This window comes from Perissodus microlepis, chromosome 15 (genome assembly GCF_051167445.1).
Source record: "Perissodus microlepis isolate ML-2025 ecotype Zambia chromosome 15, ASM5116744v1, whole genome shotgun sequence".
Classification (NCBI taxonomy): domain Eukaryota; kingdom Metazoa; phylum Chordata; class Actinopteri; order Cichliformes; family Cichlidae; genus Perissodus; species Perissodus microlepis.
Genome location: NC_140475.1, coordinates 28,395,827 through 28,416,657, shown reverse-complemented (window position 1 = coordinate 28,416,657; position 20,831 = coordinate 28,395,827). Strand labels below are relative to the sequence as shown.

The 20,831-nt window shown below is 40.2% G+C and overlaps 1 protein-coding gene across 5 annotated transcripts in view; it reads left to right on the top strand.

Moving 5' to 3' along the window:
- Positions 1-20,831, top strand: part of fynb (FYN proto-oncogene, Src family tyrosine kinase b) — a 79,893-nt gene that overhangs the window by 45,886 nt on the left and 13,176 nt on the right. For all 5 annotated transcript variants that reach the window (XM_084953836.1, XM_084953837.1, XM_084953834.1 and 2 more), the window contains exons 3-7: positions 657-913; positions 9,095-9,191; positions 13,717-13,815; positions 16,219-16,322; positions 16,631-16,780. In XM_084953836.1, coding sequence (XP_084809962.1) covers positions 667-913; positions 9,095-9,191; positions 13,717-13,815; positions 16,219-16,322; positions 16,631-16,780 — 697 coding nt within the window. In that variant the 5' untranslated portion in view covers positions 657-666. The remainder of the gene's footprint in view (positions 1-656; positions 914-9,094; positions 9,192-13,716; positions 13,816-16,218; positions 16,323-16,630; positions 16,781-20,831) is intronic.

The following is a 20,831-nucleotide window of genomic DNA, read 5'->3' as shown; positions in this document are numbered from 1 at the left end:
GGTACAGAAATCTTCGAGCACATGAAAGACAGGTGAAGATTGTTACTGACTTTGATTAGTAGGCTCTGTGATAAAACTAGCATCCAATCGCCGACTCTCCGTCCTCCTACAGCTATCCATTAAGATTGACGAGGTGACGTTGACAGCATGGCTCTGTGCCTCCGCACCGTCAATGTGATAGGAGCTGTTTTTCTTCCTGGCCATAAAAGAGAAACACTGTTTGTGTGACTCATCCAGAGACCAAGCTGTATGTCAAGCTATGAAAAAAAGGTCCCTGTGTCTCAGACCAGAGTGCTAATCAGTGGAAGGATCTCAGCTGTAGAGAAAATGGTGTGAACTAAAACCTTTGAACAGAGCGATGGCTTCAGTTCTGTTTGTTGTGGAGTGTCGCTAAGCTCTGTTCTCCAGCTCATCCTATCGATCCATCCATCAGGTTGAAAGTATATAATTTTTATTTATTGCCTGAATTAAGGCTCTTGTAGCGTGTTTATTCCCCTTGCTCATTATTACATTTCATTCCTTATTACTTATATAATCAATTGGATGGGGGTTTTTTTTGCTTAGCTGCAGTCATTTTGTTTTTAATGACCTGTCACTCCAGTCAACAGTTATTATCCAAACTCAAAAAATACCTCTTGTTTCTGTGTCATGAACAGATTATAGATAATGGGCTGTGTGCAATGCAAGGATAAGGAGGCAACCAAACTCACAGATGACCGAGACAACAGCATCTCCCAGGGAGCGGGCTACCGCTATGGGGCCGACCCCACACCACAGCACTACCCCAACTTCGGGGTCACCGCCATCCCCAACTACAACAACTTCCATGCTCCTGTAGGACAGGGGATGACCGTCTTCGGGGGAGTCAGCACTTCCTCACACACGGGAACGCTGAGGACCCGTGGTGGAACAGGTAAAGGAATCACAATTTTTATTTCTGAACGTGAAAGTAATGAAAAGTGATTCAATATATTAATTGCACAGTAATATACAGTATACTTAGCATTTGCTGTAAGACCTGTCCTGATTAGGGTTTTTTTCCCTGAGCTATAAACCCTAAGCACGTGCATGTTAGCTTCAGAAAAGTAGATCCATTTGTTGAAGATCCCAGTGTAGGGAGACTAAGCAGTGCTGTCAAAATTCCCTTCTTTATACCTAATTTATATTGCCATCCTCATCTTGATGGGTTTTCCACTTTGTCACAGTACTAATGAATGTACCTGCACAGGCAGGCCAGCAGGGTACCTCGCATGTCTAAACAACTTTGACATGAAAGAGCATTGGTACTTAAGGTTGATTTATCAATAACCAGAGCTTTACCAATTCAATTTAATTCAGTTCAATGTGATTATATTTACAAAGGGCTAAATCATAGCAACAGTCATTTCAAGGAGCTTTATATTGTAAGGTAAAGACTTTACAGTAATACAGAGAAAATCCCAACAATTAGACGGCCCTCTTTGTCCAAGCACTGGCAACGGTGGGAAGAAAAAACTCCCTTTTAACAGGAAGAAACCTCCTGTAGAACCAGGCTCAGGAAGGGACATCAATCAGCTGTAACCTGTTGGTGGTTGGGGTAGGGAGGCTGGGAAAAAAATAACAATAAGTGATGATTAAATGCAAAGTGGTGTACAAGCGAGTGGCAAGTGCTGTGTCACTTGTTGTTCTTTTGCACCTAACAAAAGCAGCTGTGTTTGAATGGACAATGTTGAGTTGGGGGTAATGTTTTTACGAACTGTGATTTTTAATGTAATGACTTCAACACAGAAAACAGAGAACATACGAGAACCAACATATACAACATATGATAGCATGATTATTGCTTCCAAGCAACATAGTTGTTAGGCTACAGCTTATGATGGCTGACTACACTGTACCTATGCCTACCTACCGACTGTACCTACTTATATCTATGCATTCCTTACAGCATAACTACACTGTACTTATGCCTTACATGTGTATATACCTAACGCCTTACTTATAAGGCGTATTTAGATTGTGTTGAATCTATGTAGAGCCTTCAAGTGGTTGATGCCGTTGCCAGCATTCATGTTTGTGCATGACCTTGTGGTCATGTCTACATGTTTTATGTGGTGCCAACCACGACAGAAATAAATACATTCTGAGGCAAACATATTTTTTGCCTTCCTACATTCCTTCATGTCTATCCTGATATATAAACTCAACAAAGGAGTGTAGCTGGAATTGTACAAGAGGAATCAGCAGCACTGGACTGGCCACTCATAGCTACAGTGTAACTTTGTCACAGATGTATACATCTCCTGTTGCACCTTGACTGTTTTCATCTGTGCTGTACCTACACCTTACCTTACCTACATTGTACCAGTGCCGTCCTTACACTACACCTGTGCTTTACCTATGCACAAAAGGTTTAGGTTCAGTGTTATATTATAAATGAAGCGTTAGTTATTTCCTTTCATCTCCGTACAATCATAAACCCTCCATTAATTACCAAATCTTTTATTAAAACATTTTTTCATGTGCTCTAAAACTTTGCCCTAAATTTGTGATTAAACACAGTGCTGGTATGCCAATTTACCCTGCAAAGGAAACTGACTGAAGTTTCTAGTATGTCTGTCGACAGGTATTAGTGTTGTTGTTGGATGCTGTAGTGTTCCAGCTAAGATCGTGGCAGAACATGACGGTGTTGTCGTAGGCTTCTGAGGACTCAAACACAAAGACAATAACCTTTTCGTCTATCACAAGTTTATCACGGGTTACATCATGGACAGCTGTGATCTTATTAGTTGCAAATTGGAAGGTCAACGCCAAACAAAGTCAGAGTTGAAGCTAATTGAACTTTTACAACAATGAGGTATAAAATCCAACGGTGCTTCAGACTTTAGGATCCCAACAAATATGACTGCAACGATTCTCTTCAGTGTTAAAAAGCATTTAGTTATATTTTATAAGTTATATTTTCTAAATTCTAAAAGCACAGTAACAGGGAAGACAAAAAGTCGTCCCTGTTACTGTGGGTTGAAAACGCCTCCCTTGGCCACCAAAATCTCCATGAATTGTGTCTTTTGAACTTCTTTGTATCATTAACATTAACAAGTGGGACAAAGAATACCACTTTCCCACTGCAATTCTGCCATGAGGATGCCAGACAATTCAAGTTCATTTGAAGTGTATCAAGACTTTGATGACTGCTCACAACAGCCAGTTTTGATCCCTGGACTTGGATGATAACAGAATGGGAAAACAAAGAGCAGAGCTTGCCTGTCACCACTGCTGTGACATAGGGCAAAAAAACCTTTATATTCAGCTTCTTTTGCAGATCTGCTCAGTGGCAAACAGATTAGACTGTGTTTGTAGTTGTTAGTTACCATTTGGGAATAGTGTGACATATAAAAAGAGCAACTCTCTTAGGAAAATTACCCCTTAGAAAATCACTGCAGAAGAGAAGCAGAAAACTGATCATATCCTTGTTCCATCTTTGCTTTCGCATCTGAGCAGTCCTGTCATGTGAAGTGTGAGGACAATGCTGCTGAGAGACAAATGGTATTTTGCAAACAAGCAACATAGAGGGAGTAAATAACAAATTTCTTGGAGAAAATACTTTTTATTGCTTGACAGAAGACGGAAAGGATTTCCATCACAGCCTGAAGTGTGAGTGTTAGTTCTTTTTGTTTCAGTCCCACACAATTAAGGTGCTGACTGGGCCTAGTGATAGTGTTGTGATCACAGCCACCCACAGGCATACGCCTCCATATGCAAAAGCAAACTACGAGTGGTTTCTCTTGCTGTTAAAGACTTCCCATAACATCCCAAAAACCTCGACAGTCCGACCCCAGCCCGGCCATGTCAGGAATGTCCGACTGGCATTAGCACCGGCCTTTGTGTGCCGGTTTCATTGTTTAGGTAGGGAATATTCCTACTCAGGATATCCTTTGTGTTTGACTCAGTCCAGGCTGCTATGCAGAGGAACTCTGCATTTCCACTCAATTTAGCAGAACACTCCCTGAAAGTGTGGATTATTTTTCTGCTCTGTATAATCCAAATCCACACGGTGGTAGAGAAGCAGAAAGGGGTTTAGCTCTTTAATTTTCTCCTGGTGGGAGAAATTTGGGTGTAAGCCGGCCTTCCCTTTAAAGCCTTGTTATAACGCAGCTGCCTAGCTCATTCTCCTCAGCCCCAGTCACCCCCTTCAGTGGAGCTGGTATCTGAAATGTTATTGATCAGTTGATCTTTTGCTGATGTCATTCTCCCCAAATGGAAACTTTCGGGTAGTACCATGGTCTTATGTAACTAATTGAGTGGCATCGCAACAGACAACTCTGATCGATAAACTAGTTTATAGTCACCTCTGCTGACCTAATCGAACATTCAAACACCGTAAACAGCTGTTCTGGCTTGAAGGTTTTGTTGATGTTGTTCGGTTGGAGAACTCGAGTGTTTCAATCAAACGCTCTTTTTAACGGTCTCCTCTCACATCTGTGTTGGTTATCACATAAGTAACAGCAGGTCCTCTTTATCTGCAGTTCCATCACCCAGAGCGCCACAACAAGCCTCTTCATATCACTGCTGCCTCCTGACAAAGAATCCGTTTGATGAGACTCTGATGAGAAATTACTTGAATTATCAAGCCGGTGTAAGTGGACTCTAAAGAATTGCCCGTTCAGCTTTCATATGTCAAACACTCCACAGCATCAAACAGCTGCTGTCGTCTCAGACCTGAGAACCTGTTACGAGGCGAGACAAATGGAGCGAAACTAAAATTGGATTTCCGAGCTGTTAAAAGATAATATTTGATTTTGGGTCTTATTTTCATAACTGGAGCCATCATTTGTTATTGATAATATCATTACAGTTACAGTTGATGAAATGGTGGAAGAAAGATGAGCATCCAGATAATCAGAGAAGTTTTTGTCTGTTGTTAAGATAAATTCCAGTTCAAACTTTCTTGTTCAACTTTCAGGAGCTTTGTGTGCATGTGTATGGTAACATATGGCTGTTTACATGTTCTTCTCTGCACTTTAACCTCCCATAAGAGGTAGTTCCGTCATCTCAGTAGTTTTTTAATTGGCGAAAGACAATCATTCAAATAGAAAAAATGGTCTGTTTGATATTATCTGTTTGTCAGTCTATCAGTATCAGTAATAGCCATTAAATAAAAAAGGAAGAAATAAGAAACACCCTTCAACTATGTTATGTGTGTTGACGTTGTATAGCTTGTCCACCAGAGGGCTTCCTTGTTGGTGGCATATGTGTTTGGAACAATAAAGAACTACACGTACCTTTATGTTTAATGTGTTTCAAGAAAAAAGAACATCCGCCAATATGTTGAAATTAATCAAATATCACGCTCTGTAAATGACATTATATATATATCCACTAAAAAGTCAGCAGAAAACAATTTTCTTTCTATAACTTACCAGAATTGGATTTTTGCTTTTTCTCTGCATATCTACGTGAAGTATGTTCACCTAATATTGAAAGAGAAAAACTTTCCATCAATGTATTTCACAAAGTAGTTACCAACTTGCCATATTATGCCACTCGCATGTGTGTTCAACTGTGCTCCAGATGGTGCAATCGAGCTACAGCTACTTTTCTGTACAAATTATGGGGTTGTTTGTAAATTACCTCAAGTATCATTTTCTGCTTTATGTAATGTTAACCAAAAAATGGGTAAACTCAGCAAATATCAAAGCATTATATACCCACATTAATAGATGTAGAATGGGCTAATAGCAGCTAATGATATCAGCAGGTTAGGTAACTGTTTAATCTGTTTTATTTGTGGTAAAATGTTATAGAAAATACAAACATAGCTAGATTACAGATTCTGTCATGTAAAGCCTGTTATAAAAATGATGTTTCAACCTTTCAGATGTTACCTTTAGATTTCGAAGTTGTATCTGTTATAAGTAACATTACAAATACAGTGTAAAGACAACTGAATCAGTGTAGAAGAGTAAGGGTTTCACACTGTATTAATAAGTACTCATATTGTACAACCAGGTTGTTTTGCTCTCACTTATCCAAGTCGTTGCATTCGTTTGACTCAGTCCCAGTCAGTAGAATCGTTATTTGGACATTGAAAGTATTACATAACTGCTTTAGTTTCACACATTGCGAGGTTTTCCAGTTGAACTTTCCACAACACCTGCCTTGTTGTCAGGATTATTGCAGTTTGGTGTGACAAACAGAGAAGCAGAAAGGCATCAACTTCTGCTCTATTTCAGCCAGCTTGATGTTTTCAGTCTTGTCTGTGTGGAGTCGTTGAGATAATGCTGGCATGGCTGAAAAGGTTTTGCAGGCCACTGGTCTTTATCTCGAGTTTTAGCCAGTCTGATGGGAGTCAGGCTGGATTGATTGACAGGGACTAGAAAGAGAGAGCATATTTCTCCTGTTTTGGCTTCCCTTCATTGGCTTCCTGTTAAGTCCAGAATTGAATTCAAAATCCTGCTCCTCACATACAAGGTCTTAAATAATCAGGCCCCATCTTATCTTAATGACCTTGTAGTACCATATCACCCTATTAGAGCACTTCGCTGTCGCTCTGCAGGCCTACTTGTTGTTCCTAGAGTATTTAAAAGTAGAATGGGAGGCAGAGCCTTCAGTTTTCAGGCCCCTCTTCTGTGGAACCAGCTTCCAGTTTGGATTCGGGAGACAGAAACTATCTCTACTTTTAAGATTAGGCTTAAAACTTTACTTTTTGCTAAAGCATATAGTTAGGGCTGGACCAGGTGACCCTGAATCCTCCCTTAGTTATGCTGCAATAGACGTAGGCTGCCGGGGGATTCCCATGATGCATTGAGTTTTTCCTTTCCAGTCACCTTTCTCACTCACTATGTATTAATAGACCTCTCTGCATTGAATCATATCTGTTATTAACCTCTGTCTCTCTTCCACAGCATGTCTTTTATCCTGTCTTCCTTCTCTCACCCCAACCGGTCGCAGCAGATGGCCGCCCCTCCCTGAGCCTGGTTCTGCCGGAGGTTTCTTCCTGTTAAAAGGGAGTTTTTCCTTCCCACTGTCGCCAAAGTGCTTGCTCATAGGGGGTCATATGATTGTTGGGTTTTTCTCTGTATCTATGAAGCGCCTTGAGGCGACTTTTGTTGTGATTTGGCGCTATATAAATAAAATTGAATTGAATTGAAGTAAGTCCATATTCCAGCTTCTGTCACTGGACAATTCAATGTCGAACCTTTGGCTGCCCTGCTGCTACATTCACATTACTGTCAGCTTTATCTAATTGAAGTGGTGGATTTGCTTTAGGCAAGCAGAAGCTCTGGCTTGTAAGGTCAATTTTGAACTTTTGCCAACACTTTGAAACTATCTTGTAGCAGTTTTAGCAGTTCTGTGTGGGGTTTAGCTTCAATTAAAGGTAAGAAAAGATCACTCCATGTCACAATGTTGCCAGAATTTGACTGAGCCAGTGTTTAGACTAAAATGCCTTTTTGATTGTTTCTTCTATTGCTTTTTTATTACTGTACCAGTTTGAATTTCTTTCTTCCTTACACTCTCTTTTTTATTGTTGACCTCCTGTTATCCAATAACATATTCTATAAAAGGTGTGTAAGGGTCAGTGCTGAGAGAGATATTTAAAGGATACTGTTCTTTCTTACATCTGTGATAAGAGGTAAATTAACAAAACTGGTGGAGGAGAATATTGATTCTGCAAAGGTTAGTCTACAAATATAAAGCATATAGTGTCACAGAGTAAACGTGATCTGTATGATTAAGACTAGCTGGTTCTTTTAGGGAAAAAGGACTAAAAGCCTTCCCGAATCCTTAAAAAGATGAAGACAATAATCTAAAAATAAGGACTTAACTGGTAAATCAGGTCTTCAAATATTCAGAATGCTAAGACCTGAGAAGCAGGAATCAACATATAGCTTTTTTTCTAACATTACAATTTAAAATTAATCTCAAAATATTGCTCAAGAGTTTCGATCCTGGCACAGAAGGAATCAAATCAGGGAAAAGCAGCAATTCCAGGTCAAGCAGCTCTAACATATTAGCCTAAATTGATAGCCTACATACAAGATTTCCGCGGTGACAAGGACATGAGCGAGCCTGCAATGAACTACATGAACCAAATATTATTGCTTTGTCAAATTGCTTAACCATAGTGGCATTAACAAAGGTATTAGAAGGTCATAAATATAACTTGTGGTAAACTGCAGGAAGCTGGTGGATTTAGTTTGTGTCTGACGTGTCGGTTTGATGGTTTGAAACCATTATAAAACAGATCAGATGATCCGGTATTCACATCCACCACACACCATGATTGTACAGAAACTGAACTTGTATCTTTTTAGCTCGTTTTGTCTGTTTCTGATTTAGTCATTGGACTTCAACCCAGTGCAATCGATCAATGTCTCTCTGGAAAGATGGACTGTGCTGTTGTCCATCGCTCTTTCCAATTTAGCCATGGTTGGCAGCATCGTATCTCCTCCTCGATCTTCTTTCAAGAATCTTCAGCATTTTGTGGTTATCGGTGAAATTAATGCTGCAAAGGGAGTTAAGGGCTAAACATTCTAACAGTCTATCCTCAAAGAGCACTTGATTATATACACAGAAAGTGACGGCAGTACTTGTGTGTAGAAGGAGTCTCATCAACACTGAACATGTTAAAGAGGGTTTGGATCATGACTATGTTAGAAAAAGCTTTGAACGGACATTGCGGAGCTACAACAGAACCTATCCTAGTGTATGTACAGTCAATCTCTACTCCCTAAGGCTAAACAGTTCGAGTTCCAACTGCCAACCAAAAAATATTTTTAATATATTTTAAGAACCTCCTTAGTGCCATACAATAGTATACAATCAATCAAATAGTTCAATTTTTTCTGCTTTTGTCTTCAACCATTCGGCTGAAGTTCTTGTACAAGATCTTTCATTTTTACCTTCTAGGAGTTGCATCTAAAAAGTCATGTTGTTCTGATTTTAAAAGTTTAAAAAGATCTGCTACCATACAATGTACTTCACACATTTGTTCCTTTATCCTCATTGTGAAGGAGCTGCTGTTGCAGCTCATTTCAGTTCAGAGTGTAATTTTAAACTTGATTTTCTTGCTAATCCTCCTAGCGCTGACACTATTGTTTGGTCCCTCCTGCAGGAGTCACCCTCTTTGTGGCACTTTATGACTACGAGGCACGGACAGAAGATGACCTCAGCTTCAAGAAGGGAGAGAGGTTCCAGATTATCAACAGCACGTAAGTTGCAGCTGCTTATCAGTCTGTCCACACTCAGGAGAAATGCAAGTCTACGAGAAGATGGCGCTAGCTACTTGGAGAGGCGCAGACAAGTTTTCAGATGAGTCAAAAGTGGCAGCTTGTACACGAAAAAGAAATGTTTTGGTTTCATAATGTAGAGCAGGAAAGAGCCCAAAATAAGCCTGCTTTACTGCTTCAGTTTGTGAATCTATAAAAAACCTGGCAACCTCAGTGTTGAAAACTCAATTATTCAAACCATGAAATAAGACCTAAGACCACAGTAGCTGGTTGAGAAAGCCAGAATTGGCAGCAGCTTTTCATAGGGTATGGCATTAAAGGGTGCAGAGCCTTTCACATGAGGTAAAAGTGGTGGCTTGAACAAGCAATATGACAATCATGATTTTACAGAGGGTGGAGCAGGATCTCCAACCAGCAGTGATGAGTGTAGTGTAACTTCAAGACTTCCTTCTGAACAGGAAGTGCCTAGGTTACACCCACAGTCATGTTGGCTTGCCTTTCTGCTAGTCAGCAGAACTGCAGCAAAGTGTGTGTGTGTGTGTGTGTGTGTGTGTGTGTGTGTGTGTGTGTGTGTGTGTGTGTGTGTGACTGAACGAGAAGAGAGCCACAATCATCTGCCAGCTCTTTAACTATCCTTGATGGTTTTCATTGTCTTTGTGTCTGCATCCGGCTGCATCTCAGCCTGCCTCTGTTTGTTTGGGTTCCTGCAGCAGTGCGCTGACATTTGAGGAGAGCATGAACACTGCTGGGACTGCGCTCTGACCCTGTTCTCCTTCACATTTCATTGTAATAAGGTTGCTCAGTACATGTGCAGAATAGCACTGCAGAGGGGACCCATATAGTTTCAGAATTAAACAGTAGGCTGTAAGTGTCGCTGTTAGTTTTGTGATTTCTAAGCACATGAACACAGTGGAGTGACAGTATTATGTCGCTGGTATATTACTACTGGATTTCAAAATTGAATATTTATTTTTCAGAGAAAAGTTGGGTTTATTACTTGTAAGAAGAATGCAACCATGAAAACATAGTTTCTATCAATCTATATAACACTGTATAGTATAGTGTATAACACTGATATTGACTTCAGTTTTCCTTATAAGGCTAATAAGATCAAGCTTATATGCAAAGATGAGAAATCACAGAAGCTTGTTTACTTGCTAACAGTAGGTGCAGATGGTAACTGATCTCAGAGCAGTGAAAGCAGAGCCAGCAGCAGCTTGTCTACCTCGTTAGTCTCTTGTTTCTTATCAGTTTCTTGTCAAATACGAGAGGTTTATACACAATGCTCACACATAGACACCAGAAAAAGCTGCTGAATTTGCATTGTGACAAGCTTAAATCAGGACAGATACACCAGCAGAAATGAGACACACTTCAGATTTCACTGGACTCATAGTCATTCAGAGTTAAGGCTGCTTCCAGCGACAACAATATGGCAGTAATTTTTAAGAGACGGCGAGAGATGAGAGAGGCTATGATGAAGAGCGCTGTTTGAGATGCAAAGGGAAAGAAATCTTTTGCTTTGAAATTGATGTTTATTTTTTGATTTCACTGGGCAAGTAGTGCTACCTTGCTTTCCCTGACTGAAATCAATGTATATAAATGGTAATTGTCACCCACTGGTTTTGGAGTGACCATATTGAGATAAGAGGGTGGACCGCTAAGTTTTCAGCTTTTAGCTTTTACAATCTTGATTTCCATTGTCCTTGATAAATATAAATAAATCAACATGCTAATATGGGTTGTCAAATTAATCGGGCAGCAGCTTGAAGTAGTTTGTTAGAAATAATGTGGAAATTGCACAAATTTATCTTTTTGGTTTCAGAGAAAATTCTAAGTAAATTCTAACGGTGGAGCAATCTATATAAACCTTAGAGACTAAATTTAGGTCAAAAATGGGAAAAAAGTTCACAAATTCCCCATGATTCCTTGTAGAAGTGAATCAGTACTGCTAATTTTAGTAACATGGATGTTTGTATTGGTGGTCTTACTGATACTATATTATAAACAAGCACAAGCCTCTATTGTTAACAGGTAATGCAGTTCCCATGTGAGTTTTCTTCTAATTCATTTTCATTTTCAGCCTCTTGTCCATACATGAGTGCCTTATGGCACAACAAGGTTAGCCTTCTCGCCACACCCACTTAGCCGCTGTCTTGCACATTCCACAACACACCTCGGCCTTTCCAGGGCTCCAGCCAGAGCAGGAAAATAGTGTCATTAAAGCCCCAACCTCCCTCCTCTTCCTCCTTTCTGTATGTCTTCCTCCCCAGCATGAAACATAGAGAGCTATATCTTTACTCCCTTACTTCTCTCCTTTCCACCTCTCTCCATCCACCCACGCCTCAAGTATGGTCAGGGCTCCTTTCAGCTGCCCACACTGACCCCTGGTGGAGAAAGGCAGTAACATTGCCTAAAGCCTTCGTCTGCTCCAGCCTGTCAGAGCTGGCAGTGACTAACAGATGCCCCCGCCTGCCTGGGCAACAAACTAGTTCTGGGAGAGTCTCAGCTGACAGAAGGCAATGTGTCTCCTTTGTGTTACATGATGGCATCCTAAAGGAAACATCCCTGAATGTTTAGAAGCCACTCCCTTCAGCTCAGGTTTTTTATAAGCCACCATTGAGCGTGTTATTGTGTAGCTTCATCAGACATAATAAAGAAAAAGAATCCTACACTACACGACTACACTATTAGTAAATTCAACTCGAATTGTTCTGATCCGACCACAGGCTATGAATAAACGGGTTGTGGTGTGAATGGCCGTCTGTACCACTCGTCTCAGTCGACACAGTGCTGTATTTAATTATACTCTCATCAGCAGTCACCACAGGGAAAGAGGATTTGAATCCATTTGGAGACAGGAGGGAGGTTCCTTGTTTACTCTCGTTGTTGTTTTCAGTCTTTTTGTGGTGGTGCAGAGTTGGTTTAAAGGGTTTGTTTCAGGAGACAAAAGAGGCAGCGGGACAGACTGGGGCCCACCCCACCCCGTCTGTTTATGCCTCCCCGGTTCCATGCAAACACACATATCGACATTACACAGAAAAACACATCCTCTTACTGCTGCATACTTTTTACCCTCAGAAGGTTTATTGTTGAGACTTCATGTGTGCCTCTCTCCCTCCCTTCCCAAGGGATCCCCTCTGAACAAAGGGAAGCGTGTCTGTTTCTGCCTGGGATGTCGTCCCCAGGCAATCCTCATCATGGCTTTATTCAGAATAAATGAAGGCTCTGCAATGCCTCTGCGCTCCTCCCCTTTCCTCCACTCCCCTCTCTCTGTCTCTTTCTCTGTCTTATAACCATCTCTCTCATGCACAGATAAACTCACACACATCTAAAGCCATTCCTTCCCAGTGTGTAAGGGACATGATAGTAATAAGTGCAGAGTGGTACAGCATGTCAGTGAGGCACTGTTTTAGCACAGAGATGGAGAGACGAAGGTTACATTGTTAGATACTTCAGTACATTTTTACTTTTGTTGGCAAATCCAATCTGAAACTCTAAACTACTGGTGTGATTCCACCTCTCAGTGTTTTGTGATCTCCATACTTTGTCTTTATATTTTTAATATGGGTCAAAAATATTGATTTAGCTACTTATGAAACTATAGTGCAGGACGTTATTAATGTCAAATTCCCTTTTGACATTATAGTCTTCATATCAAGACGTCTGTTTTAGAACTTTAATTATTATTTGATTACAATTGATTGCTTATTATTAATTAAGAAATTGGAGGCCAGCAGTAGTTTTTCAACAAACATTTCAGAGGACTGGGGGAAATAGTGCTTGTCCTTGGAGATTATTTCTAGTAGAACATTATAGAACACTCTAGTGAGCATTTTTCAGACCTTCACGCTGACTTGGTAATTTCAATGGATTCATTTTTCGAGCCAAGCTCAAGTTTTTAGATTTTTTAGGTCTAAATAAACAGAACTGACCAATCAGATGACTGCATTTGGCAACGAGTGTACTTGTAGCTCAAAATGCAGCCTGGTTGAATTATTATAATATATTATAATTACTAGTATAGTACTATTTGACCTCAGCCTCTGTGAATTTTATTCTTCTGCCAAATGTGGTGCTTTAACTCGAACTCCTGGTTTAAACCATGAAAGTCTCCTTGCTGCTGCCTTCTCATGAGGATTGGATGAACCCAGAATCTCAGTTTCTTCCTCGTCTCGTTAGGAAACATCAGGACCAGCTTCAGCTTTTTATAACGTCTTTTCTGATGATGAGGAAATAATAATATACACTTTCAAAAAAATACATCTTTATTATATCATCATTATGTTCTTACTTCAGCGGCTAAAATATGCTCTCCTGAACTCATTGAACTGTTCTTTGATAACGTGCATTTCTTTTAGCTGTTTCTTAATTTTAAACTTATATAGGGATTATAGAGTTCTATATATGTTGCACAAGTGAGTGGACCAGAGCATGTCAGCTCATATAAAATGAAGTTGTATGAATGTTCTCCTTTCCTCACCCTATTCCTCTTTTTGTCTTTCAGTGAAGGGGACTGGTGGGATGCTCGCTCCCTCACTACCGGTGGCAGCGGCTACATTCCCAGTAATTATGTGGCTCCAGTGGACTCTATCCAGGCTGAAGAGTAAGTAGCATATGTGTGTGAGCGTGCACTTGTTCATACCCGCTGAGTTTCATCGAGAATGTGCTCTGAAGTACTTTGAGATTAGTGAATGTGAAGCTTCAGACTGACAGCCACACGTTAACCTTCTGAGAAAGGAAGTTCAGGAGAGAGGAACAGTTTATACTTTATACTCAAGGCAAGCTTTTCTACTGGCCTTATAAAATGGCATTTATGTGACACTATAAAGAGTATTATGTTTGATTCAGACATCAAATGAATGGATTATTGTAATCAATAATCAATTTCTGAATCAAGATTCAGTCAATTCACTGTGAAGAATTATATTATTCTTGTGCATTTAGCTTTGTAGAGAAGCATTTTCCTACAGTGGTAAGCTAACAAGAGCTCACATAGGACAAGAGAATGAAGCACCAGTGGCAGACCTGCCAGTTCTGGTGTTCTCTGGCGAATGCCATTCAAACTATATGGTGTTGGTCTGTCAGCACAGGGCCTGATAAAGGACACTAATGTCAACCTTATAGCATCTGATTCTGACATGTTGTTGGGAAACATGCACAAGTAGATCACTGGAGGTTATTTTGGAGGGCTCTGGTAGTGATGCCCCTGCTCAAACAAAGAAGTACATACTGGTCCAGCTTCAGGGTTAATGCATGTATATATCCCTGCCCAGCTCTTCTCATGTCTCTTGCTACTCCTGAACACTTGTGAGACTGTATTAGGAGATGCAGCAAACCCTATGTGCCTTTCTAAAAGAGCCAGACTACTTCCTCAACTTGAATGGACTACAGGTACTGTCTCATGCTACCAGTAGTGACAAGGATCCTATTGAAAACAAAAAAATTGAAAATTGAGTCAGGGGGACAAGGAGAGAACGACGATCTCTTGTTGGAGGTTGTCTTTGTCACGTCTGCCGGGGCAGTTGGCATGGAAGGAATGAGGCTGAGGACCCAAGTGGAGGCAAACTGAGACGAAGGTGGATGATAACAAAAGCCTTTATTGATGGTTGAACAAAAGTACAAACAGGTGGAACAGAGAAAACTAACCAAAACTAAGCATAAGATAACACGAACCTGAAACTAGAAAACTTGGAAACACAAGGACAGAGGTAATCCAAAGGAACCACAGAGGATGATAACATGCAGGAGGAAACGCAGACGATCAAACTGAACAAAGGGAAGCACACACTATATACACACCAGGTAACGAGGCAGGAATGCATAACAGGAGGGACACACGGCTGGGATTAATCTGACATAACGAGACACAGGAAGTAAAGCAGACTACACTGACAAAGGACCAGGACCATCAAAGTAAAACAGGAAACACACAGGCTGAACTCAAGACATGTAAGCTTAACACAATGAACCTGAAACGTGGGACAGGAAGGCACAGACTAGACACAACACGGAACACAGGGAAGGCACATAACAAAACCTGAAATCAGCAAATACTAAAAAACTAGGGAGCTAGAAATACTGAGACAGAAACTAGGAGACTAGCAGGGACAAATCATGAACTCAGAAACTATATAATAATTCAAAAATACAAAACCACTGAGTCACCGACCCAGGACCGTGACAGTCTTGTTGTTGATTTTATACTGTACCTGTTGTTATTTTCATTTACACCAAAGCATTTAGAATCCACTCACAATAGTTTATGCATCCTTGCTGGACAGATTGATATCCCTAAAGTTTAACTGACTAACTTATACTGTGATGATCAGGTGTTCCCTTAAGATTTTTGAGCAGTGTATTTTTTTCTATAAAAAATGTCTTTAAATGTAGCTAACAAAGCAGTAATTGACGCTGTTGTTGATGGAGCTTAGGGTTGTAGTACATCCATCAGTTGAAAGGGCACTTATAATTAACTCAGAAATCTGTGAGGGGAGCAGAGACAGCTGCTGGGTAGTGTTGAGCATGAATCGTTTTCCAAATTATTGCTCTCACGTTACCATGTTGTGATACTCAAAACAAATATGTAATGTAGGAATGTAGATTGTCAGTGTTACTCTCCATCCATAATATCAGTGTTGACCGTCTCATCATCACTTGATTTCATCATGTGTTACATAATGTTAAAAGGTCAGCTGGCAGCAGGGCTCTCAGTGATGACATCACAAACCCCGTGTTCCAGTGCTATCATACACATTTTGGCCTCATTCATTTGTCCAACAGTGTTGGACAAATGAATGGCCTCTTGAGAATTACGCTTATCTTAACAGTCTTTTAGCATCATCAGACTAAAAAGCTCCACGATACTGTCCGGGATTTTCTGATTCCTTGTCAGAACCATTTTTGGCAATACCCCTGGAAATAGTAGTACTATGATGTGACCTTATGCATGACTTGAACACAGTGACTGCAGTGTGTCTGTGTTTGACTTCTTTTCCTATATTTGCAGCTGGTACTTTGGTAAACTGGGCCGTAAGGATGCAGAGAGGCAGCTACTGTCTACTGGCAACCCTCGAGGCACCTATCTCATCCGAGAAAGTGAAACCACAAAGGGTAAAAAAAAACAAAAAACAGACACACTGACACACATCGACCTGTAAGTGTGTGTGTTTATGCCATGACAGATTTACTACTTAGGAGTAAGAAGTGTTCACAGCTGTCTGATGGTGTAATCACAAGTAGAACGCATGGAGTATTTTCTAAGCTCTCATATTTCCCATAAGACTTTTGTAGTAAAAGTGTAGTGTGATAGCCTCTGCTTTTTGAATAGCAGCAGAACTGGATGGGTAGAAGTGAGTACTGAAGTGTTGAATGGGAACTTGGTGTTCAGTGATTTGAAACTCCTGGTCTGCCTTCCTCAGGTGCCTTTTCCTTATCCATACGGGACTGGGATGATCTCAAGGGCGACCACGTCAAGCATTATAAGATCCGCAAGCTAGACAGCGGCGGCTACTACATCACTACCAGGGCTCAGTTTGAAACACTGCAGCAGCTGGTTCAGCACTATTCAGGTAAAATACAAAGATTCTATAATTTGTCATGTTCTGTAAACTTGTAACTATTTTTGTTTGTTGTGTATTTAAGGTCCACTTAAAAAAAGGTAGCTTTGCAGTTTGTTCTTGTAAATGTGTGACTGTTCAGTTTGAATGATTTTAGATTGTAATTGCTTCTTCCACATGAGCCACGACAGTGTTCAGTGCCGTTTTGGTTGAATGTCATTAAAGCTGATGGAGAGGTGGAGAATGGCTAAAGGAAGAGTCTGTGCAGGTGTAGAGCTCTTTGTTTCAGAAAACGTTGAATATGAGCCATTGTCATTATTTATTCAAGTAAATTTGAAGAATTTCAAAATATTCTCATTCTGGTCTGTTTGGATTTTCTCCTCTTTGTTAGGACAAAATATACCATGAGATAATAAAATATGGTTTTATATGTTTGTAGAGGGATAGGGCTAAGTTTGTGTGTTAATCCTTATACATTTATATATTTAAAGTATATATACTTATATATTTAGTATTTAAAAGTAGAATGGGAGGCAGAGCGTTTAGTTTTCCGGCCCCTCTTCTGTGGAACCAGCTTAATTCAGGAGATAGACACTATCTGTCTCCCGCTTCAAAGTTTCCTTTTTGCTAAAGCATATAGTTAGGGCTGGATCAGGTGACCCTGAATCCTCCCTTAATTATGCTGCAGTAGGTGTAGGCTGCTGGATGATTCCCATGATCTTCAGTCACCTTTCTGACTCACTATGTGTTAAATAATGTTCATAATATTCTAATATTATCTAATATATCTAATATTCTAAACTCTACGCTTACAATACAATGCTTCCACTAAAGCTATTAGTTTTCCCTTTTTTCATATAGATATATATATGTTGTTAAAAGCTTATGTTTAAGATGGACAACCAGTCAGTCAGTCAGTCTAAATGGAGAGGGAACAGAGCTAAAACAGCCTCACTAATGCCGAGTGTAAGATAATAAGAATCAATTTGAACCTAGAAAAAAACAAATAAAATAGGTTGATCTTAACAAAAATTGTCCAGTTTTAAATATGTTTATCCTTTTTACATGCTCCACTTCTCCACCAGGTTTTAGGAAATTCAGCTTGGTACTTTCTGCTTCAGTCCAGGTAGACAGGAATGATCACATAAATTTAAGTTCAGATAATAATCTGGTAATATTTAATGCTGTACTGGGAAATGCTGAATGTATGATGCAGATGTCAAGAAAGTGCATCGCTGGCCTGAAAACAAGCAGATCAAACGGGAGAAATGCCTTTTCTTTTTTTAAAAGCTTTCCAGACAGACGTTGCCGTAGAGAGATTTGTCGGTGGATGACACTGTGACCCCATTTTCACAAGCCCAAATAGGAAAGTGTTTTGTGTGGTGTCCGTTTCCGTGAATTGATCGAACATGCATTAAGCAAACACTGTTACGCTGTTATTGCATTTTCACATACAGGAATAGAAGATGACTCGTACTGTGAGACACAAAGACATGGCCTGTGTTGGAATACCTGCTAGTTTGTGTCTCACGTGCAACTGGATTCACATTAATTTTTAATGCAGCAAACAAGAGGCCACAGAGAGAGCACTCTGACACCCTGAAGAGCCACTGTGAGCTCATCCTGGTGTTCATATTGAGCTTATTGGAGACGGACACCCCACTGGTGCACTGACACATATATGTTTTACTTATTACTTGTTAACACGGATTCTGTTTTTCAGCATTTTCTCACTGTCTCACTTCTACTTGTACTTCTTTGAAAGCGTGCTCATTTGTTGTGTTTGATCTCTCTCATTCTGCGTCCCTTTGACTAAGAACGGTGCTTTTCCAGTCACGCTCCAGTTGTCATTGACATATTGATCTCTTGAAGTCCTAAAATCAGTGCCATGGATTTTCTGTATGCGTTAGCGTCATGGCACATTAACTGTCCGTCCTGCACTTTATCGCCACTCTAAATGGCATATGGAGCACACCTTTGCAAATAACCTTGACTCTTTGCAGGGCTTATGCTTTTATTGCTTTCTGCTTTGCGCTATTTTACGTGTTACTGAAGAGCCGAGGAGCATATCGGGCATCGTAGAGCGTTGTTCTGTTCTTCGCATCACCTGCAGGGGTCAGAAAGCAATAACTCTTGGCTGCTAATCTGGCCAAATTCACTAACAGGCTGAGAATCAAACCTAGCTTTACTCTGTTCAAACGACATTTCTGCTAGTCACGAGAGAGAAAATTAAAAGCTGCACGTGATGAAATAAAATAGTCAGTTTCAAGGAGTACTGAGTTTTGTTTGTTGTTTTGTTTTTAATTTTTATCGTTTTGCATTTTTAGTTGTAGAAATCCGATTCCTTAAGTGTGTTTTTACAAATAAATGGCTGCAGTTCATGATGATGCTTTTGCTTTTTGCATCCCACTGATGTCAAGATCACTCTCTGGTCTTTACCTTATAAGGTCAAATGCCTTCTTGTGAATTGGTACCATTTAAATAACATTTTATTAAAATGCATTGATAGAATCAGTGGCTTCAGTGGAACAAATTACAGTAGGAGTGTTGTTACCTGCTCTCACTCATTCACATTCTGGTTGCGTAATAATGTCTTTAAAGGCAACTGACCCAAGAGAAGTCCAGGAAACAATCCTCTGAAATGATTTATTGCGATTATAAAACGGTTAACAAGCTAGCCCTGTCTACTTTTATATTCTGTTTATTTATTTTTTTCGTGATAAATTGATGGGATAAGGCACTGAATGGATTTGTGTATGATCCTACCATCATTCTACCAAAACCAGGTGTTGGGAATTGCTCAGGTTTGTAATTGATTAGAGAGCAGAACATAAACTTTAATAACTGTCAGCAATAACACATTTATGAGCAGGCAAAATCGAGTTCAGCAGCATCACAAAGACTAACTTGGTCTTCAAAATAAAATGAGCTTTCCACACTTTAAGCCGCCACCTCTTTCGGTGAAACACCCTCTGCTTCTGTGTTTTCTCCGTGGAGGCGGTGCACATATTGACAGCTTTTATGACAGCCAGTGGAGAATACACAGAGCCGTATTGATGTTTGAGCGGAGCAGCTGTGGCAGCAGGCAGGTGGCCCAGATGGGCTTTGATGGCCGTGTTCCAGGTTTAACACTCCCGTGGGTGAGACGCGGGCCTTTATCTCATCTTTACTGCCCTGTGCAAACACCCTGGGGTCTTACCAGTGACCGTGAGGATAAAACCAAGGGTCACTTTATCATTGCTGTCAAGGCAATATCTAAATATCAGCGTGAGGATGCCTGCGGAAACTCTGACCTAATCCACTGGCTTAATCAGTTGGGGGCAAACATGAGACTTCCTTCAGAGTATAAGAAAGAATGATTTGAACGAGCACATAGATGTCGTGGTGTTATCAGCTAAAGTGACAGCAAACAGGCCTAATCTAAATGGAAAGGGCACTCATCGTCCTAAACAAGTATGATCGATAATGCTTTTCATAGTACACAAAGTACCTATGATTTAACGTTACATAACTATAAATATATACATTTTACCGTGCAGCTATCTCTTTACGTAAATGGCCATTGTTATCGTAAACCGTGTGCACGTCGCCATGCCCTTAGCCACAGGAAGCCTTTAGAGTCTTTAGTTCTGCTTGTTGCTATTGAGTGTTGAAGACTTTTACTGTTATACTGTGTTATACTGTGATACTGTACCAACCCAGGCCAGAAATAACCATTAAAGTCATTTGAATTTCAGCTGTAACTGCAGAGCTAGGTACTGTTTTATTTTAGCTTTCCAGCAACAGATGATGCTTGTGAATTTATAGCACACTCAGAGGTAGACTGCCAACAATTTGAAATGACAACCGACCCCCAGTTTGGCTTTTTGGCTACATGTCAGAGCTGGCGTTTGTATCTCTGTCTGCTGTTTTAACCCCTTCACCACCCCACCCAACAGTCTATAAATCATTACTCGCTTGTTTTACAGATTGTTGGGAGTTCAGAGGGTAGACTTCCAACTCTAACTATGCTCTGAAATCATATTATAGAAAATGAGAACATTTTAATAGATTTCTATTCGGT